General features: G+C 31.3%; 1 protein-coding gene and 1 long non-coding RNA gene across 3 annotated transcripts; both read left to right on the top strand.

Annotated features, from left to right (window-relative positions):
• Nucleotides 1-600: 600 nt before the first annotated feature.
• LOC134709708 (uncharacterized) lies at nucleotides 601-4112 on the top strand. Of its 2 annotated transcripts, XM_063569855.1 has the most exons (4): nucleotides 601-710; nucleotides 1003-1327; nucleotides 3526-3697; nucleotides 3743-4111. In XM_063569855.1, exons 2-4 carry the CDS (start codon nucleotides 1009-1011, stop codon nucleotides 3957-3959), a joined length of 708 nt encoding a protein of 235 aa, XP_063425925.1. In that variant the 5' UTR covers nucleotides 601-710; nucleotides 1003-1008; the 3' UTR covers nucleotides 3960-4111. The 2 variants fall into 2 exon arrangements, with proteins under 2 accessions (XP_063425925.1, XP_063425924.1); XM_063569854.1 differs by having other exon boundaries at nucleotides 3526-4112.
• Nucleotides 4113-19497: 15385 nt separating this feature from the next.
• On the top strand, nucleotides 19498-22893 carry LOC134712353 (uncharacterized). The gene is made up of 3 exons (XR_010106277.1): nucleotides 19498-19645; nucleotides 22091-22367; nucleotides 22705-22893. It is a non-coding gene; the product is annotated as an uncharacterized LOC134712353 (long non-coding RNA).
• The last annotated feature ends 393 nt before the right edge of the window (nucleotides 22894-23286 follow it).

The following is a 23286-nucleotide window of genomic DNA, read 5'->3' as shown; positions in this document are numbered from 1 at the left end:
TAATTGGAAAAATGTCCTCGCTTGGTGATATAAGACTTTACTTTTTCCGTGATAATCACAAGTATTCATAGTATTTTGTTTCTCTCTTTCAAATTATAATATATACAACTACTCAAGTTGAGATTTTTCTACATGTCCTACGATAATTTAGTACTAAATTACGATTCTTCAGTACGCAATGTTAATAGGTTCTTCTGCGAAGACACACGAGCTATTAACAAAAATGTAAATTATTTTATACAATTTAAAGTATACAGCTGTATTAATGAATGAAAAATGATATTTTAACTAATAAAACAAATGTGTTTGATATGTATTAGGGGGCCCCTGGGCTTTTTGTGATATATTTTTTTAATGTAAAATATGATAAAATAAATAATTTGATTACGTTTAACTGCAACCCTTTGGATTTGCTCACAGACATCACAATGCTATAGAAATTGCCCATGTTCCAGGTTTTTTTAAATACATCATATCAATTCTTGAGAGATGTCAAAATCAAATCCTTTACGATGATTAACGTCCATATGTACATTTCAGAAATAATGTACTTCCTTAAATTGTGCAATATTGCACCGAAAAAAAGAGAAGTATATTGCTATTGGCTAATAAATTATGTACGAAATTAATTAAAGATTTTAAAAAAATAACAGTATTATAAAGCTGAATATTATATCTGATTAACTTCCTAAAATTCAAAACAACAAAATGTGAGTATGATATTTATTTATTCTACAGATTACTTTGATTTCCATTCATCATTTAAGAATAGTATTATTTTATACCAGCGATCAAGATAATAATTCAGAGTATAAGCAACAAGTGTTCGTTGTTGCATTCAGATTGTTACAATCAAAACGTATTCAACAGTACCAGTAGAAGAATAAGGCAATCGTGTATATAAAATATTGATAATACAAAAAAATTTAACATGCCAATAGTATTCATAGTATGCATACAATTCGTACAATATTTTAAGAAACCTTTCCTTTCCTTTTTCAGACTAAAATGAAACTACTTCTATGCATTTTTGGATTAATTTGCATAGTATATGCTCAAAGAGGTGATATAGGCTTCTTTGAAGATGACGTTGATGATTTTAATGCTCCTGTAGATAACTGGGACGAGGATCGTGGAGATGGGTGGGGATATCATACCCCAACATGGGAAGCTGGAACAGGACCGATAGTTAGTGCTCAAGCATTCGACACTCAACCATTCGACCATCAACCATTCGACCATCAAGTATTCCCCGCAGCAAATATTCAGTATCCACAAAAGGACATTTATGATTTTACTGAAGGGAATTACGGATATATTGGACAACGTAAGTTTAATTATTTCAAACGATACCACATGGTGATGGTAGATTGCACGATCTTTTATGTTGTAAATAGTTTAATTTGATTACTTGTTAATTCTGATTATGTTTGCGTCTTGTCGTGTGGCAAATATTCCATGCATACATTCTCAATCCTTTCTCAATTTAGAACAAATTAACATATAATGCAATAGGTAGGTCATACGGGGCGCCGAATGGGACTCTTGTGGTTTTGTACAAAATTCAATTCTGTCATAACAAAATCATTTTTGTCTTACAAACTATGTGCTACAGACTTGTTTTTTGAGAACTTCAATTTTGTGATGACAAAATTCATTTTTGTAGACAAAATTCATATTTGTCATGACAAAAGACAATTTTGTCTAAAAGGTATGCAAATATAATCATATTTGCATACAAAATTGACTTTTGTTACCTGATATTGAAATTAAATCACAAAAGTCAATTATGTGAGATAAGATTCAATGGTGTGAGACAAAATTAAATTTAGTGAAACAAAATTGACTTTTGTGAGACAAAATTAACTTTTGTGAGCTAAATTAACTTTTGAGAGACAAAATTCAATTTTGTCAATTTTGTTGAGACAAAAGTCAATTTTGTTAATTTTGTTGAGACAAAACTCAATTTTGTCAATTTTGTTGAGACAAAAGTCAATTTTGTTAATTTTGTTGAGACAAAAGTCAATTTTGTCAATTTTGTTGAGACAAAAATCAATTTTGTCAATTTTGTTGAGACAAAAGTCAATTTTGTCAATTTTATTGAGACAAAAGTCAATTTTGTCAATTTTTTTGAGACAAAAGTCAATTTGATGACGACAAAATTCATTTTTGTGTCGACAAAATTCAATTTTGTAACAACAAAATTGACTTTTATGAGACAAAATTGACTTTAGTGAGTCAAAAATCAATTTTGTTGAGACAAAATTCAATTTTGTCAATTTTGTTGAGACAAAATTCAATTTTGTCAATTTTGTTGAGACAAAAGTCAATTTTGTCAATTTTGTTGAGACAAAAGTCAATTTTGTCTCACATTGGTCAATTTTGTCTCACAAAAGTCAATTTTGTCTCACAAAAGTCAATTTTGTCTCACAAAAGTCAATTTTGTGTAACAAAAGTCGATTTTGTATGCAAATTAGGTCATAGAATCCAAACTAAACTAATTTGAATACAAAATTGACTTTTGTCGCCCAATTTTCAAATTAGGTAACAAAACTCAAGTCTGTGTAACAAAAATGAATTTTGTCATGACAAAAGTGACTTTTGTCCGCTGATAGATAATTTTGTATGACAAAATTTTAAATTTGTAGTATGATACAAATTTTGTTAAACTGAACTCATTTTTGTTGAACAAAAGTCACTTTTGTCCGTACAAAATTGAATTTCGAGTACAAAACCACAAGAGTCCCATTCGGCGCCCCGTAGGTCATACATGGTAAAATTTTAAGGTCGACCGTGAAAGGCGAGAAATTTAGACTGTCACTGATTTTAGCATGCATAACGTCACATATGCACCCCTTCGCAAGTTCTTTTAGCTTACACCACACAATTTGCCACATCAAGGTCAACAGCAAGGTTACGTTACTGTTAAACAGTTGCTATTCTTTAAACTAGATACTGTTGTGATAGCTAGTAATACGAAAATTAAAACGAACGAACAGACATTTAATTATCCTTGAATATCATAGACTCAATTTTTTTTCAATAGATTAGAAGATGAAAAACATTTCGTCATAAATGTCAACACTTTGTGTCACTGTGATGTCCATTTTTGCTGGACACGGCTTTATTTTAAGGGCCAACGGAAGTCCGCCTCCGGTGCAGGATTGTCTCGCTGTGTTGAAGACCCATTTGTGGGTTTGTGCTGATTATTGCTCTGATGTCGGGTTTGTTCTCTTGACACATTCCCCATTCCAATTCTTAATTCTAAAACAGCGTATAAGGAATAGCAAAAAAAACTATTCAAAGGTTACAAACACTGTACACAATGGCTTCTTAGATTGAAACTTATCACCTATAATTAATACTTTTTCCTGCATGTCACACTCTAAGTCAAACAGCTGGGGTTTTTTAAAGGCCGCATGATTAAGTTGTTGGAACTGATGTTGGAAGATTTTTATTTTTTATTTTAACCTTTTATTGAAAATACATCTAATTTTTTACACATACACATTTCTTTTTTTTCAGTTGGAAAACACTGCAAAGTCATTAAAGGATATGGTAATCGTATCAATTATCAGGAAATATACAAATCATACAACGACGGTGGCTCTTATAACAACGGATATCCAAGTTCCATTGGACTTCAAGAGTTTCCTTCGTACGCAGAGAACCATTTTTACCAGAACAACCATCAGGTCGGCAATGTGTTATCTACCGCTCCCATCACAGCTGGTAGTGCTGTTCCTCTAACATCTATGCTTACAGGTCCAACATCATCGATTGGTGGTTTTCCATCATACACAGATAACACAAATCAGTATTATCAGAACAATGGCATTCACAATAGCTTATCTGCCGCTCCGGGAACAAACATGGGTTTTGTTGCGCCATCGGTATCAGCTTTCAGCTCACCAGTATCGAACGCCGGGTTTTCAGAAAACGACAACTCTTACCACTGAAATATCAGCTTTGGCAATGCTTGATTTCTAGTCATTATCATTTCTTTAATTTAATGTATTTCTAAATGTTTGATCTAATGGTTTTTAACTTCACATGTTAGTATATCATATACTATAGTATTTAAGCGTTGTATATGTTACGTCTAGTATTTTATGTAACTGATATATGTTATATTTATTTTGTAATAAAAATATTTTTTTTTAAAGTTATCAATGGTTTACCAAACAAAAACATGAAAATACTAGTAGTGAAAAACACCCAGAAATCTCAGAATAGATTGTACATTTCGACTGTTTGTCTTTTTGTGACAGAGTGAATTGGTCATCGCCTCAATACCCCAAATTGCACCGAGTACCCAATTTGCATTATTTTGCAACTCAAAAATGTCAGCGGAAATATGTGTTCTCTAAGTATATAATTCAATTGACATAATTGATTATGTTCTTTTTGCACGATCTCCGTCGTCGTCCTTATGGTATGAACAATATAAATTTTATAAATATGACCTGTGAATATAGCTTTTATAAAGATGAAATATATAGTATGTTTATCTATGGAACAACTATTTGTTCGAGACCTAATGATGCAGGCGTAAGCAACTAAGTGTCTCCTTTATGAAAAAGAAAACATTTCCCGTATACATAGCCATTACATGATGACAAATTGTAAAACAACTAAAACGAGAAGCCTCATTTAAGTAGTAAAGCAAAAGGATGTAGGTGACCTTAACTGAAACAAAAAGTGTGAAAAAAATCAAATGGAGAAATCAAAGGCCTGAATCAAGCTTATGATAATAAACAAAAACAAACTATGATAGATAGCCACCATCAAATACTTAATAACATGCTTCTGACTTGGGATAGGTCTTTACAAAATGTGACTGGGTTAAACCGTCCCTAACCTTATCAGTTTTAGTCAGTAATCGCAACATAAGTCTGATCAGAACAAACCGTAAAAATTAGGCGAATGGATTACATTCTTCAGATAGACAGAAAGCATTATCAAAAACTAACACAAAGATTGAAAACACGCACTCGTACTTACATAAGAGAACTCAGCGTTATTGAAAGGTAGTGCAAAGCCAATTACAGCTAATAATGATTAATCGTGTTTCATCAAAGACTAAAGTATCAATCGGTACTCTTCAAATGGATTTAGTGTAAAAACATCAATATGACATTTTGCAAAACCTAAGTATAGATATACACCTAATGTAGGACCTTAAAAGAGGGACAAAAGATACCAAAGGGACAGTCACACTCATAAATCTAAAACAAACTGACAACGTCATGGCTAAAAATGAAAAAGACAAACAGACCAAACAATAGTACACATGACACAACATAGAAACCAAAGAATAAACAACACAAACCCCACCAAAAACTAGGGGTGATCTCAGGTGCTCCGGAAGGGTAAGCAGATCCTGCTCCACATGTGACACCCGTCGTGTTGCTTATGTGATATCAAATCCGGTAAATTGTCTAATTCGGTAGGTCACATTCATGAAAGGGAAAGGGATTGTAGTTACGACGTAAGGAACATATCCTATATCATTTGTGAAACGGTTATTCCATAACGGTCAACCAACTCGTGATAGCGTCCATAAAATTTACGAAGGGATGATTTTAAATTCACTATTTCAAACTCTTGGTTTAATAGCTTCCTTGTGAGCAGCAACCCTCTTTCAACAAAATCATGATAGGAAATGCAAGCACGGGAATAACGTATCAATTGGGAGATATATACCCCGTATGCAGGTGCTGCTGGAATGCTGCTACTTAGAAATGGAAAATTCACAATTGGAAAGCTGAAATCATCTCTTTTGTCGTAAAGTTTTGTTTTCTACCGACCCTCATTGTCAATTTCTAGATGTAAGTCAAGGCATGAAGCCAACTTAACTGTATCTGTAGTATCCTTTATCTCTAGTTCAATGGGATAGATGCGTTCCACATAGTCACCAAATTTTGAATTATTTAGTGAAAGAACATCATCTATATAGCGGAAAGTAGAGTTTAAGGATATTGCTAACTTCTTATCTTTCTTCCTAAGAAATTCCTGCAAGAAGTCAGCCTCATAATAATAAAGAAATAAGTCGCATGTAGAGGGGCACAGTTAGTTATAAGTGTGTATAACTGATCGGCAATACACATGCAGTCAATGGTGTTTTAATTGGCAAAACATAAGTGCAAAATCCGACAAACCAATATTAAAAGATCCTACCACATTGTTAAATTAATAAATAACCTTTTAGAATAATTTGTACACTCAAGGATCTGGAAACAACATCTTATTCATAACTCGATTATCTGTTTGTACTAAGTTTTTTAATGGTGTAACTATGAGAGAATTAAGTAAAGGTTTTGCTTAATTTGTGGTCCCAATGAACGAAAAATTTGTCCTCTTTTGTCATATTTTTTTTTTGCTTAGGGATTCCCTTGAGAAACAGAAAAAAAAATCTGATTCCAATATATGTCAATTATAACTGTTTATAATTTCTTGTCTTCACATCTTGTGATATGATCGATGATAAAGTAAAATGGGATTTTTATTTTATTTAAGATATGTTTCGAGTTAAGCTTAAAAAGAACTAAACATGAGATGAAAAGTAAAGATATAAAAAAAAAAGTTGAGGATGCGTTGAGTTTATTTTAAGCCTATAAAAGTTGCTTACCGTAACAAGTTACGCATGTCCTAAATGTGTATGATGATAAATCATTTTGCATAATTATAGAATTATTTTCGAAATGTTGTGTTCTGTAGTAAAAGGGTTTGATAAAAGTAGTGTACTTGTAGCACACTATAACTATATACCATAGGAGCATAGTATACTGGTATTCCCAAAAACCCTTTTATAGTACTATACTGTAACCACCCAACATACTTTTCTAGAGAAACATTCTAGAAAAGTTAACGAAGTTATCTTTACAATGTATCACCTTCTTTTTATCTCTAATATCATTTTTATTTAATGATGTCTTAACGGGATTTTTTTTTTATAACCAATGCTTAGACAATTAAAATGATGGTTTATTGACAAAATAATATGTATATTATTGATCACTGGTCAAGTTTAATGTGTTTGTAGAAAAGTAGTGTCCAGTTGTGATTGACAATTATTGCCCTTAGAAACCTTTCCATTTAGCCTCATTTACATTTCATATAAAAATCTTGCTTTTCTTTTACCATCTGCCACTACACTTTATACCAAGTAGCCAGCATAAAGGACAAACGGTAAGCATTATTACTTTACATTCCATATAAAAATCTTGCTTTTCTTTTACCATCTGCCACTAGACTTTATACCAAGTAGCCAGCATCAAGGACAAACGGTAAGCATTATAACTAACATATTTTGGGATAAATACACTGACCTTTTATCATTATTTGGCTTTCGTCCTGTATGCATATTAATGTTATTTCAAAATTATGTATTCAGCATAGTTACCAGATTTATAAAATCAGCAATAATCTTTAAATTTAGTAGAAGCAATATATAAAATCTACCCAGTTGTAAATATATAACATAAAATGCTCCTTTTCAGTTTTCGAAAATAAGATCTATTGCTTCAGCGATGAAAACATTCAAAAGTAAACTATTTCGACCATGTAAATAATAACCCAAGTTTGCTTTTACGGTTTAACTTTTGTATCATTAAGACTTGCTATCTTGTTATTAGGAAGATTTTCATATTCATTCTAATACAGTATAATCTTTGATTTGAACAGTTTAAAGTTTAACAATTTAACCACATTTAGCTTTCCAAGGTATACTCTTAACATAATCATAGGAAACTTTCTGTAAGACGAACAACAACGAAGGACGTTTATAGAACCCGTATGTGAAAATTGTGGTTACGTTACAGCATTCTATCGACATGGTGGTGCGGTTGGTAACATAAAGACTTGTTACGAAATGTAACTTTTCTTGAAAATGTATTTCAAATATTATCTTTTTCAGAGAAAATGAATTCCTTATTGGTAGTTCTGTTGGCCTCTGTGGTCCTTCTTGGTATGACGTCAGCACAGAGTTTTAATCTGTTCCCTACTTTAGCCTCGTCGACAGCTGGTGGTCTTTTAACTTTAGGGGCATTTGGATTACCATTCCTTCTTGCAAACGGAGGTGCTAATATCTTTGGAGGAGGAGGCAGAAGGGGACCACCAGTGAACTTTCAGCCACTCAATATCCCACCATACCCTCAACCATTCGTTGGACCATATCCACCAAGATTTTGGTATGTGTTTTATTCATTTTTAAGTAATTATATATAGGAAGATGTGGTATGCGTGTTGTATTTTTATTTTGAAGTCATTTTAATAGGTCGTGTTTTGAAGGTAGCTGTGTCTCGGTCAAAGATAAGTCGATTACAAGCATTCCTTGTGAAAACAAATAAGTATTTCCATAAGTAATCAATTGTATACGTAAAAACTTTACTGGAGAATGATTTCAGTAAGCAATAATCAGCTTTATAATTAAAAATTAAAACTACAATGTATATAACAATATAACATAAGAGTTTTAATGTGGTAGTTCTACATGAAAAAGAAGTTCTACATGATTAAATAAGACATTTTTATTTAATGCGTTTAAAAAAAAAAAGATGTTCATAATTTTTTTTGAATATAGCACATAACAAAGATCCTATAAAATTACTTTATTCGGGACAGTGACCATTTTAAAATATGTCACAATATAAAAATAAGGAGATGTGGTATGATTGTCAATGAGACAACTATCCACCAAATTGCAAATGAAGTAAAAGTAAGCAATCATAGACGACCGTTCGGCCAATGCAAAAAAAACGAAAAACCAATACCGTGTGTCGGCATTAAAAGGACCCAACATGAAAAATATGAAGCAAGTCTTTTTTTTTTAAACTACCGAGCACACATTTTAACGAAAATTGTGTGTGAGATTATATCATATGTTAGCAACTGGAATTTTGGGTCCTCAATGCTCTTCAACATCGTAATTTATTTGTCCTTTTTTTATTCGAGCTTCACTGGTGAGTCTTTTGTAGACGAAACACGCGTTTGGCGTAAATTTTTTTAATCTTGGTATCTATGATGAGTTTATGATGATTTTATGATGAGTCTCCAACATGGTATTACCAGCCCAGTATTCATCATTTATACATTGACATGAATTATCATTGACATGGTCATGCTAATAAATAAATTGTGTACAAAACTTTCAATTTTTCTAAACAGTAACAATTGTCTACACCAAGAATAGATTACCTTAGCTGTAATTGACAAAACCTCAAGTGTTTGGAATTAAGTGTTCTGAATGCTTTTCAACATGGTAATTTATTTTGACCTTTAAACTTTTTTTATCCGAAACCCCCATATGCAACGGAGTTTACAAAATCGTGCATAAATTGTGCACGGTAGGTTATCAATATTTATACCAAAGTTTCACTAAAATCGAAGTTATCATACATTTTGTTTTTATTTCATATATGTTTGTCCTTATTATCTTGAATTTATTCTATGATAAACCTTTTTTTTTATTCTTTCAGGTAATTTGGAATTCGTGTTTGATTGTTACATGGGAAATGTGCTTAAATTCGTGCTGTCAGTTTATTGTTATGTTACCTTGTCTATTTTTTAATTAAAAAATAATTAAAAAACCAACATTCGACTTACTTTTCTTCACATGATTTATTTAGACCTTGCAGAAAATGTGGTGTAGTCTAACGTATAATTAATGTCTTATAAGGTGAATCATTGTAGAAACACAATAGTTCTGCATTTCGGTTACAAATCCTAAAAAGTACTGCAAGTGTAAATATACCTTGTTGTATCTGTGTCTTTTTGATAAATGAAACTTCCTTTATTTGCTATACTTTAGAAAAATATGTTATTTCTGAACTTAACCAATGCAAATTTTGTGCAGTATATGAAGGTCAGACTGGTATCATTAGTATCTTCAAGTTATCAGATTTTCTTTTGAAAATAGTTTGTTGTACGGTGATGTCATGCAATGTTAATACAATTACCATTAAATCATAAAATTGTTTGTTAACCTCAGGAGGTATTGCAAGATTGTCAATGAGACAAATTTCTTTTAGATGACAAAATGACGTGTGTGTTAGAAAATACAGAACTCCGTACAGCTTTAACAGTTGGAACAACCCATATCGTATACTAGTTTAAAAGTTATGTACTTAGTACGGGGCGCCGAATGGGACTCTTGTGGTTTTGTACTCAAAATTCAATTTTGTACGGACAAAAGTGACTTTTGTTCAACAAAAATGAGTTCAGTTTAACAAAATTTGTATCATAATACCAACAAAAAAATTTACAAAGCCGACTAAGAAATCTAAGCTATTTAACTTATCTCAAAGGTTACAAATATCCTTATAAAATCATTGATGTTTTGAATGAAAAGTAAAACATCCCGAAAATATAGTCTAAGTACGGGGCGCCGAATGGGACTCTTGTGGTTTTGTACAAAATTCAATTCTGTCATAACAAAATCATTTTTGTCTTACAAAACTATGTGCTACAGATTTGTTTTGTGAGAACTTCAATTTTGTGATGACAAAATTCATTTGTGTAGACAAAATTCATTTTTGTCATGACAAAATTCATTTTTGTAGACAAAATTCATATTTGTCATGACAAAAGTCAATTTTGTCTTAAAGGTATGCAAATATAAACATATTTGCATACAAAATTTACTTTTGTTACCTGATATGGAAATTTAATCACAAAAGTCAATTGTGTACGGTAAGATTCAATTTTGTGAGACAAAATTGACTTTTGTGAAACAAAATTAACTTTTGTGAGACAAAATTGACTTTTGTGAGACAAAATTGACTTTTGTGAGACAAAATTCAATTTTGTCAATTTTGTTGAGACAAATTTCAATTTTGTCATTTTTGTTGAGACAAAAGTCAATTTTGTTAATTTTGTTGAGACAAAAGTCAATTTTGTAAATTTTGTTGAGACAAAAGTCAATTTTGTTAATTTTGTTGAGACAAAAGTCAATTTTGTCAATTTTGTTGAGACAAAAGTCAATTTTGTGACGACAAAATTCATTTTTGTGATGACAAAATTCAATTTTGTAACAACAAAATTGACTTTTATGAGACAAAATTGACTTTCGTGAGACAAAATTGACTTTCGTGAGACAAAAATCAATTTTGTTGAGACAAAATTCAATTTTGTTAATTTTGTTGAGACAAAATTCAATTTTGTTAATTTTGTTGAGACAAAATTAAATTTTGTCAATTTTGTTGAGACAAAATTCAATTTTGTCAATTTTGTTCAGACAAAATTCAATTTTGTTAATTTTGTTGAGACAAAATTCAATTTTGTCAATTTTGTTGAGACAAAAGTTAATTTTGTCAATTTTGTTGAGACAAAAGTCAATTTTGTGTAACAAAAGTAATTTTTGTGTAACAAAAGTAATTTTTGTGTAACAAAAGTCATTTTTGTGTAACAAAAGTCAATTTTGTGTAACAAAAGTCAATTTTGTGTAACAAAAGTCAATTTTGTGTAACAAAAGTCAATTTTGTGTAACAAAAGTCGATTTTGTATCCAAATTAGTTCACAGAAACCAAATTAAACTAATTTAAACACAAAATTGACTTTTGTCTCTCAATTTTCAAATTAGGTAACAAAAGTCAAGTCTGTGTAACAAAAATGAATTTTGTCATGACAAAAGTGACTTTTGTCCGCTGATAGATAATTTTGTATGACAAAATTTCAAATTTGTATTACTCGATTTATTTCACTTGACTGGGCGGAGTTTCACCGGTTCGCTCATAATAAACCAGTCCATCTATAGATAGGTGTATTAGGATAAACTCATCAACGAAGTGGCCAGTAATTCTTTTGTAAAATTCCTTTGATGACACTGATAGGTGATTAGAAATCAGTAATAATTATAACGGCAATCATCCTTACCACGCACATCTTCAAATAGACTGTCCTTATGCAAATTAAAACCTAGCTCCGCCCGATCAGTTGAAATAACATTGGTAATATCTTTCGAATGCTTTATATTTTTAACGTTTGAAAAATGTAAAAAGACACCAATGAAAAAACAACGTATGCGTATGTCGAGAGAAATCTTAAAACACCCTTAGCAAAGACGACCGTTCACAAAAAAAAAATCACAGAAAAGGTTTAATCGTGGAAAATTCAAAATGTAATGGCCGTCATCAAATGACAAAATCAAAAGCTCAAACATATCACAAGAATGGACAACAACTGGCATATGCTTACCTTGGTGCAGGCTTTTCTTATGTTTAGAAAATTGTGTATTAAACTGGTAAATAAGCTGGCTAAACTTCTCACTTGTATGACATTCGCATTAAATTCAATAACATTGACAACAATGAGTGAACAAAACCAACTGACATGTGTTAAAATGTTTTAAAAAAATGGGGGGTAAAGCAGTCAACATTGTGTTCACTATAAAAAAAAACAACATCTCTCTCTCTCTATATATATATATATATGGGTACGTCTGAGTCAGTGACAACTCTTCAACAGATTTATCCATCGAATCACCAGCAATGATGGTGATACATGGCTGTGTACATTATGTATATACAACTCGTCTAAACATCAACCCAACAATGTTAAATCTGTAAATTTGCTTTCGCAATTTTTTTGTTCTTCCCTCGCCGGGATTCGAACCCATACACAAACAATCATTTACCATGGCACGATTACACAATGGCGGGATGTGTAAATACAGAGCCATGTCATATGTGACAAAGGAACACAAAAAGGCATACAGACAAAGCATAGATAAAATGTGAGGAATACAACTATTAGCATAGAACAATAACACAATGGCGGGATGTAAGTAAAGAGCCACGTCATATATATCAAAGAAACACAACAAGGCATATAGACACAACACATTAGCGAAAATGAAAGCCAAGAATACAAAAATTATCATAATGAATAACACAATGTATAAGTACAGTGCCAAATGGATATTATCAAACATATACTTAATAGTAAAAGTATTATTCAAAAAGACCAATAAAAGAATATCATAACACGTTAACAAGATGATAAACAACGTCAGTACCCATAATCTTAACGTCAAGACCATCGTGTATCATTTGAGAGGTTGATACGAAATATTTACCATTTAGCTCTTGGTACCTTTCAATAAACTTTTTTTTTTAAAACGAGACGTTCTTTGACATACATCAGATTCACCAACTTGCGGTCAGACAATGGTGACGTTTTACAAAGTCTGAGTTGTTGCTGTATTCTCCTGCGAAATGTATTTCCCATATGCAGGTGAAGTTTGTATATTGCGACCAAGGTGGGGGAAATTGAAAATTCTTGTACTGAGATGACCGTTTGTGTCAAATTCCGCGAGGTATAAGTCTAAAGGTTATCTTACCAATTTTGTAATAAGATCTTTAAGTATTATAGTTTATATTGGCAATTATATCGTTTTTGTCAGCAGAATAATTAAAACATAAGTAAATTTGTATTTTTTTTAAACGGGATGTATAAATACACATCCACGTTCATTTTCTAAATAGACTATCATACTGTGTGTCGCTACTTTTATTCAATTTTATATTTTTGGCATTGCACAAGTCATGCATTTGTTTGAATTACTAAGGCTTTTCTACCTCAGGCATAGATTACCTTAGCTGTATTTGGCAAAACTTTTAGGAATTTTGGTCCTCAATGCTCTTCAACTTCGTACTTTATTTGGCCTTTTTAACTTTTTTTGAATCAAGCGTCACTGGTGAGTCTTTTGTAGACGAAACGCGCGTCTGGCGTATATACTAAATTTAGTCCTGGAATCTATGATGAGTTTCTTTGACTGCCAATGACACTAAAAAGTAAATCCCTGGGATGTGTTTAAGTTGATTTTAGTCTGTTATGCATGGTTTTTTTTATTGATAATTGTTTTGTTTTGTTTTTAACTAGCTTTCAGTAACTTTCTAGTACTCTGAAATCTTACTTTGACCTGTTGATACAATTTGTAATGCTTTTTTGTTTTTTTAATATTTATAATAATATCTTATATCTCGTCCCCATTTCTAATATATACCAGATTGGATAAAAAGTAAAATTACAAAAAAACTTTAAAAACAACGTGGAAAATACAAAACAGAAGACAAAAGACATAAAGCTTTATTTAGAGTCGGTATATGCATTGCAAGTACGGAATAAGCTCTGAAGAGCTTTTAAAACCGACAGAGCAACACGTAAAACAAAACATACATATAAAGTAATGCACAAATGAAACATATAAAGCAAGAATTCTAACCAGTATATAAACATGCAACACAAAATAATCAATTGACAACATTAAAAGCTCAACAAATCAAACTTATAGTTAACAGCTGTCATATTCCCAACTTGTTATATGCATTTTCTTATGTAGAAAATAGTGTATTAAACCTAGCTAGCTCAACGTCTCACTTGTGAGACAGTCGCATTATATTAACAACGGTGTGTGAACAAAACAAACAGACTTTAATAAGTAAAAATGTCAAAAATAGTTGTACAGCAGCCAACAATGTGTTACATCCCAATCACTAAAAAATTATACAAATATGTATCAAAGAAGCACATAAGCAAAACTGAAATTCAAGAATACAAAAAATCATCATAGAACAATAACACAATTCCGTGATGTATAAGTACAGATCTACGCCATATGTATATAAAAAATCTACACAAAAAGGCATATAGACGAAGCACATAAGCAAAACTGAAAGACAAGAATACAAGAATTATAATGGAACAATAACATAATTATGGGATGTATACGTACAGATTCACGTCAAATTTATAAAAAAAAACACACAATAGAAGGCATATAAACAAAGCACATTAGCAAAACTGAAAGACAAGAAAACAAAATAATCATAGAACAATAACGTAATGACGGGATGTTTTAGGTAGATCATAAGTAAATATATTTTTTGAGACAGAATTTTCTTATACTTAGCCAGAATGAAGATTTTAATATGCTCTTTTCAAAAATATAATAAAAAAAAAGGGGTCACCGTGCTATTTTTCAAGCTATGAGTCGTTGAAAATTGCCTAAATTTGGTTAGATTGTTCATGGAAAAACTCATTTGTGTGCATAAAAAAAAATCTATGAGATAGAATTTTGAAATAAATTGTGAAAAGATAGGTTTTGTAATATGTTTTAAGAAAAGAAAACAAGTAAAAAGAAAAAAATTCCCTATCTGTTCAGTATAATTTTTTTTACTAAAAGAGTTATCTTCCCTCAAATGGCTCTTTTGAAAAAAAAATGAGTCTAAAAGCAAGAAAAATGATATTTGTTTAAATATTATGAATTATACAATAAATATCTAAGTTTTCTTTATATTATTGAGCAGTCTTACCATTAAAATGCAAATCTGTCTCCAAATTTGAAGATTTAGGCAAATAACTAGACCGAATTTTTACTGTGATTGTTCAATCCAAGATGGCGGTATACCATCAATCTACCTAAATGATGTTCACCTCTGAGGAGTTAAAAAATTCTAGAATTATACTTTTTTTCTTAAACTGATTTTTGGGTTTATAAGACTATAATAAAATAATTGGTGAAAAAAAAATCATATGGTGGTGCACTTCTTTTTTCGCTACGGCCATTTGAAAATGCCCAATTTTGATGATTTTCCCATTTTTCATAGATTTTAACCTATTTTTGGCTTTTTTCGAGAAAAAACTCACATTTCAAAAATTAAACTTTTTTTCATACTTTCCATAAAGATGAAGTGGACCTATCTGAATAAATTTTACTAACAAAAACTATAGGTAGGCGTTAATATAAGAAAGTTTTGTCATATTTTGACGCTTTTTTGTGTAAAATTTACCATGCTGTCAATTTTGTATTTTTGAGATTTTTCTCAGTTTTTAAAAACAAAATGCGTATTATTTCAACTTTTTTGTTATAAATGATTGAAACTAGAGGCTCCAAAGAGCCTGTGTCGCTCACCTTGGTCTATGTGAATATTAAACAAAGGACGCATTTGAAATCATGAATTCAAAATTGTGTTTTGGTGATGGTGATGTGTTTGTACATCTTACTTTACTGAACATTCTTGCTGCTTACAATTATTTCTATCTATATTGAACTTGGCCTAAAAGTTTCAGTCGAAAATGTTAGTTAAAATTTACAAATTTTATGAAAATTGTTAAAAATGCACTATAAAGGACAATAACTCCTTATGGGGTCAATTGACCATTTTTGGTCATGTTGATTTATTTGTAGATCTTACTTTGCTGAACATTATTGCTTTTTTTACAGTTTATCTCTATCTATAATAATATTCAAGATAATTACCAAAAACAGCAATATTTCCCTAAAATTACCAGTTCAGGGGCAGCAACGTAACAGCGGGTTGTCCGATCCATCTGCAAATTTTAATGCAGATTGTTCTTGACCTGATAAACAATTTTACTCCCTGTCAGATTTGCTCTAAATGCTTTGGTTTTTGAGTTAGAAGCCAAAAACTGCATTTTACCCCTATGTTCTATTTTTAGCCATGGCGGCCATGTTGGTTGGTTGGCCAGGTCATGCAACACATTTTTCAAACTAGATACCCCAATGATTGTTGCTGCCAAGTTTGTTTTAATTTGGCCTGGTAGTTTCAGAGGAGAAGATTTTTGTAAAAGATTACTAAGATTTACGTAATATGGTTAAAAATTGACTATAAAGAGCAATAACTCCTAGAGGGGTCAACTGACCATTTTGGTCATTTGACTTATTTGTAGATCTTACTTTGCTGAACATTATTTCCTTTTACAGTTTATCTCTATCTATAATAATATTCAAGATAATAACCAAAAACAGCAATATTTCCCTAAAATTACCAATTCAGGGGCAGCAACCCAAAAAAGGGTTGTTCGATTCATCTGAAAATTTCGGGGCAGATAGATCTTGACCTGATAAACAATTTTACTTCATGTCAGATTTGCTCTAAATGCTTTGGTTTTTGAGTTATAAGCCAAAAACTGCATTTTACCCCTATGTTCTATTTTTAGCCATGGTGGCCATCTTGGTTGGTTTGCCGGGTCATGCCACACATTTTTTAAACTAGATACCCCAATGATGATTGTGGCCAAGTTTGGTTTAGTTTGGCCTGGTAGTTTCAGAGGAGAAGATTTTTGTAAAAGTTAACGACGACGGACGACGACGACGACGACGGACGCCAAGTGATGAGAAAAGCTCACTTGACCCTTTGGGCCAGGTGAGCTAAAAATACATATCTAAGAAATTTGAAAAGACCAAAACGATATGGGATGTGCATAACTCTTGTAAAGTCATTTTTTGAATCCCTCACCCATTTTCTCAAAATCTTGGCTAAAAATACTGACTTGATTGGTCGTACAATTTTAAAACTGGAATACTCAAAAACCATTCATTGTACATACTCAATTTTTTCACAGATTTATGTTTGACTATAGTATTTTTTAATTTCATTAATATTTTTCACTTCTATCAAATGTTTTGGAAGTTATTCAAGAACGAGATTTCAACGAGACTGAACGAGACTGTAAAGTCAGAAGAATATGTCCTTAAGTAAAGAGCCACGTTATAAGTACCAAAGAAACACTAAAAGACATATATTCAAAGCACATTAGCAAAATTGAAAGACAAGAATACAAAAAATTTCATAGAACAATAACACAATGACGGAATATACAAATACAGAGTCATGTCAAATGAATATCACCGAAAAAGACCAAACAGTAAATGTAATATTCATAAAGACAAATAAAAGAATACCATAACACATTATTAGGATGATAAACAACGTTAGTACTGATAAGTGTTTGGTTTGACTATAAATTGTTACTTTTCTTCTCGTACTATGAACAACAAAATTAATTATTTTGTAAACAAATATTTACGTTTTCCATTATTGTACACCTTCCAACAACATATATTTTTTATTTACCAGTGTACATTATTCTATTTTGCGGCATTTTGTTCAAGGTTACGGTTGTATTTCTGAAGTTGCTTAACATTTTACTCCTTTTTTATTGATTTTGTATTTACATGGTGTCTTTTGATTTAGTTACGCCATTTTCAATTGTTTATATTGATGTTATATTTGTTATTCTCATAGGATTTTGTCTAATGCTTAGTCCGTTTCTGTGTGTGTTACATTTTAATGTTATGTCGTTGTTCTCCTCTTATATTTAATGCATTTCCCTCAATTTTAGTTTGTTACCCCGATTTTGTTTTTTGTCCATGGATTGATTAGTTTTAAACAGCGGTATACTACTGTTGTATAAGATAAGATTGGTTCCTATTAAAACGTTTAAACCCGTTTGCGCACCTGTTCCAAGTCAGGAACTTGATGTTCAGCGGTTGTCGTTGTTAGTGGGTTCATAAGTGCTTCTCGTTTCTCGTTTTAAGATATATTAGACCATTGATTTCCCGTTTGAAGGGTTTTACATAAGTCATTGTTGATACCCTTTATGTATAGATTGTTGTTCGGTGTAAGCTAAGGCTCTGTGTTGAAGACCGCACTTTGACCTACAATGGTTTACTTTTACAGATTGTAACTTGGATGGAGAGTTGTCTCATTGGCACTCATACCGCATTTTTTTTTTATATATATTAATTTAGAATCTCATTTGTCCATGTATATATTCTGTAAACATTATCAGTTAGACTAAAAGAAGAGAAACTATAATTTTCTGACAGCATTGTTAATTGTGATGCCTTCTTTTGCCAGGACGGTAAAACGAGGTTAAAATTATCACTTACTTAATGCTATCATCTTTCTTAAATTCGATTTTTACAAAACAAGGATCCAACAGCCTCATGTAAAAGTTGTCCTCAAATTGATTTGGTTATTCTTTTATGCCCCTTCAGACCATGTAGCCCTTTGCGAGTTTAGGTAGTTGTACACCCTTGCCTTTCGACATTATATAACAAATGTTGACTGCTTTTAATACTCTTTAACTTTTTTTACCTATTATGTCTGTTTGTTTTGTTCTAAAATTGGTGTCAACATAATTACCACTGTCATGCAAGTGAAAGTTTTTGCTATAAAACCCTTTTTTTAACGTAATTTTATACATAAAACAATGCATGTGTTACTAACTACACTTTTTCTGATTAATCTATCACCCAAGATGGAGCTTCAGTGTTTGGTCGATTGCATTAGACAGGTTTTAGAAATGACATTCCTTGTATTCTCTAATCTATTAAAGATATATATATATATATATTATTTTCAGTGAATATGGACATTTGTATTTAAAATAAAAAAAATATGTTTGTTTTGTACTCTGCGTGTATTTTAACATTGCATCTGTGATTTTCTAAAATCTATCTGTTACTACATAATATGTCATCAATGTAGACAGTCTTGCACATAACAACACTGAACGATGGAGTCTATTGCCAGACAAAAATGCAAAATGATTAGAAAAAAATAATGATATATATTTGATATAACAAAAAAAACAAGTACTTAAATAGTTATGGTGGAGCTAAAATACATATAATGCAATAAACCCTAAAATTAGTCAGCACTAACAATAGGTGTGTAACACCTGCTACATGTAATGTGGTAAAACTGGACATGTCGATGGTCATTTAAGACAGTACATATGATGGATTTAGTACTGTTGACCAAAACATGTTCGTATAAAACAATATGATAATATAATAAAATCATTTTCTTAATATTTCGTCAGCACCAGAAAGGTAAGCTATTGTCTTTTGCAAACTTATTATAAACGCAGGTAAAGTACTGTAAAAAGAAAGCAATTTTTTTTCAATTTAATTATAATTGGAGATATAAAAATAAAGGCTTTTTATTTTATTCTCTCATGTAAAGTTTGCAGGAATGATTATGCAAAACTTTCGACAAAATAAATATTCCGTAAAATAAATTATTGTAAAATACATCTAACACGCCTAAAACTATCTCCCTTTGATTGTTATTTTTATAGAAATATATATTCTCCTCATAATCGAAGGTCCGTCAGTAAATACAATTAATATACGTCTATTACGCCGGACTGTATTGTCATCTGAAAAAGTGAATAAAATTTATATATATATATGCTTTAAAAAGCTTTATGGCTCAACCTGATCTTGTTTTTACTTCGTTTACCGTGAGCAGCTAACAGTTGTCGGAATCTAGAAGGTTGAATTTGACTATCTTATAATGACTCTAGTTCATGTATCCTACTTGTTATTCCTAAATGTTGTAATGCGGGCCCTGGGGAGATATTATAAAGGATACATCTGTACAAAACTTTAATTTCATTGTGAAATGTATGTATATCTGTACATAACTTACATTTCATTGTTCAATGCATGTATATCTGTACATAACTTATATTTCATTGTTCAATGCATGTATATCTGTACATAACTTACATTTCATTGTTCAATATATGTATATCTGTACATAACTTACATTTCATTGTTCAATGCATGTATATCTATACATAACTTACATCTCCTTGTAAAATGTATGACACATTCACCAAGTGGGGTTATTTACAAAGCAATTTGTCCGTCCATAGTCACAAACTATCTACCAAATCGACAAAAGCAAGTTAGTGTTGAAACAGGAAGTAGAATACAACTCGAAACGGACTCAAACCGAGGGTAATGTCAGAAAAGACGTCCATATATTATTTTCTTTTTCTCAATTATTCCTAAAATAACCCGAAATGACTAATCATTAATAGTAGGATAAAACAGTTTGCTTACTTCATGGGGTAAATATTAATATTGCCTATTTTGATCAGGAAGACGGAAAAGCGACACAAAAACATCGATCTACTATTCATATATATTGCATTGTCGGTTTTTGTTATCTTCAATGACGAGTGTATGTATATTGAGCTTCCGCGCTGGGACTATTATAATAGTCCAGTTCCGCGTGAACAACAAATGTTAAATAAATACGTATGCAGTTACTTCTGGTCCGATTTTGGAACTGTATTTTTTATACATGTACTCGTACATTCGAGAATGTTATAAGTGTGTGAGGGTTGGTGTTTAAAAAGTAAAATCACAAAAATACTGAACTCAGAGGAAAATCTGATCGAAAAGTTCATAATCACATGGCAAAATCAAATGACAAAACACAGCAAAAACGAATGGACAAGAACTGTCATTTTCCTGACTTGGTACAGGCATTTTCAAATGTAGAAAATGGTAGATTAAACCTGGTTTTATAGCGCTAAACCTCTCACTTTGATGACAATCTCATCAAATTCCGTTATATTTACAATGATGCGTGAACTTAACAAACATAATAAAAACAATAGTAAAAATATGGGTACATCAGTCACCATCGTGTAACAATTTTAAAAGGGACAATTTAACAGAACACAAACACATCTATCTACAAACACATTCATTGATTTGCGTGTCTGACGGGGATGCATTGATATAAAGCATTGTCAGAAATTGAACTCCACTACTCATGGTTGATTTTTATTGAAATAACCGTGAACCACGTGTAGTATGAGTCTATAAACAAATCAACGATGTAGGAGGATCTGTTGAAGATTTGTTTTTAAAAGTAGGCAATTTATGCACAAAGACATTAAAAGTTTTCACCGGTTTACGTGATGACATAGAGGTTTAATACATATAATATGAGGAATTTCAAAAGACACATTGCGTTCGTTATACTACGGTATACTACACATAATTATGTAGTATTACGTAGTATAACGAATCAGAGATCTATATTTTAATTAGATTGTATGTATATCATGATAAATAAAGGCAACAGTAGTATACCGCTTTTTAAAACTCATAGATCAATGGACAAAAAACAAAATCGGGTTAACAAACTAAAACTGAGGGAAACGCATTAAATATAAGAGGAGAACAACGACACAACATTAAAATGTAACACACACAGAAACGGACTAAGCATTTACATTAGACAAAATCCTATGATAATAACAAGTATAACATCAAAACCAAATGCATGAATATGGGATAGATAAGTACAATGACACGTCTTATAGTACTGTGAATTCACACTCAAAAATAAGAGAAAACAAATGACACAACAGAAAATATGTTATATCATGTTGATAGAACCAAATGGACAATAAATTTCTAAATACATTGTTATATTAATCTATTATTTCATATTTGTTAATTATTTTACAGAACAAGATGAAAAATTTGGGGCTGTTCGCCATTATTCTCCTCATAGCAAGCGCACAGGTTATATCTGCTCAGGGTAACTTTGTCCGAGGACTTGTTCTTGGCGGTCTTGGTGGTATTCTCCTTAACAGAGCAGTTGGAAATAACAGACGAGGTGGATTTGGCGGAGGACTTTTTGGAGGTGGACTCGGTGGAGGACTTCTGGGAGGTGGATTCCGACAACCGTTCCCTGCTTTCAATTCAGGTTTCCGTAATTCCAGAGGATTTTCGCCATTTTTTTGTAAGTTTTCCCCCAGAAGTTCATTGTTCACTCTAGATGGCTTTATCTGTATTTAATATCATTATGACATAATCCTTGCACAGAAATTATTGCGTGCATTTATAATGACATTTTTGTCATTTTGGAGTAAAATGCAATTTTAATTTTTGCGATATTGAGAAAAATCGTTTTTAATTCATATAAATTTTTTTCAGTAGTTGTTATAGTTCTAGTTGGATTCATTACTTCATTTTGTTTTGTATTATTGACAAGTAATCATAAGTTTTCAAACTGTCTTTGCATGTAAATAATGATTTTGTGTGTAATTTTACATTTTTTTTTCATTTTTTTTTAACAGGAATAATGTTATCTGAAGATGTGCGTTAAGACGACCCAAGTATAGTCCCGACGGTTTGAACTCTGATTATGTGGAAAAGATGATTACACCTTTGTTTCTCCAAGGATCATTTGTAGACTGTCACAACGTTGTAAAGCAAGTTGATATGTTTTCAGGTTTTGCATAATAAAAAGATGAAGCAATGGCAAAGTCTTTGATTTAATTATACGAAAAAGCAAAAGTATTTTGGATCAACATTCAAATAAAAGGTAAACCATGGAATTATACGGTTAAGGGGGTTCCAAACATTTTCACTAAATTAAAGTTGACTCGTTAGTTTACATAAAAGTTTGACTAAATACTTACTTTGATCTGTTGTCAAAAATATGAAATAAGTAAATTCACAAAAATACTGAGCTCCTAGTGAAATTATAAGCGGAAAGTCTCTAATCAAATGTCAAAATCAAAAGCTCAAACACATCAACCGAATGGATAACAGCTGTCATATTCCTGACTTGGTACAGGCATGTACTTATTCAGAAAATGGTCGATTAAACCTGGTTTTATAGCTAGTTCAACCTCTCACTAGTATGACAATTGCAT

Source organism: Mytilus trossulus, chromosome 3 (assembly GCF_036588685.1).
Source record: "Mytilus trossulus isolate FHL-02 chromosome 3, PNRI_Mtr1.1.1.hap1, whole genome shotgun sequence".
NCBI classification, from domain to species: domain Eukaryota; kingdom Metazoa; phylum Mollusca; class Bivalvia; order Mytilida; family Mytilidae; genus Mytilus; species Mytilus trossulus.
This window is presented reverse-complemented; position numbering and strand designations above follow the sequence as displayed.

Bases quoted from the DNA above. Each gene is read 5' to 3' on its own strand.
- LOC134709708 (XM_063569854.1), top strand. From the start codon at position 1,009: ATGAAACTACTTCTATGCATTTTTGGATTAATTTGCATAGTATATGCT. The intron at 1,328-3,525 runs GTAAGTTTAATT...CTTTTTTTTCAG, and splicing joins TTACGGATATATTGGACAAC to TTGGAAAACACTGCAAAGTC.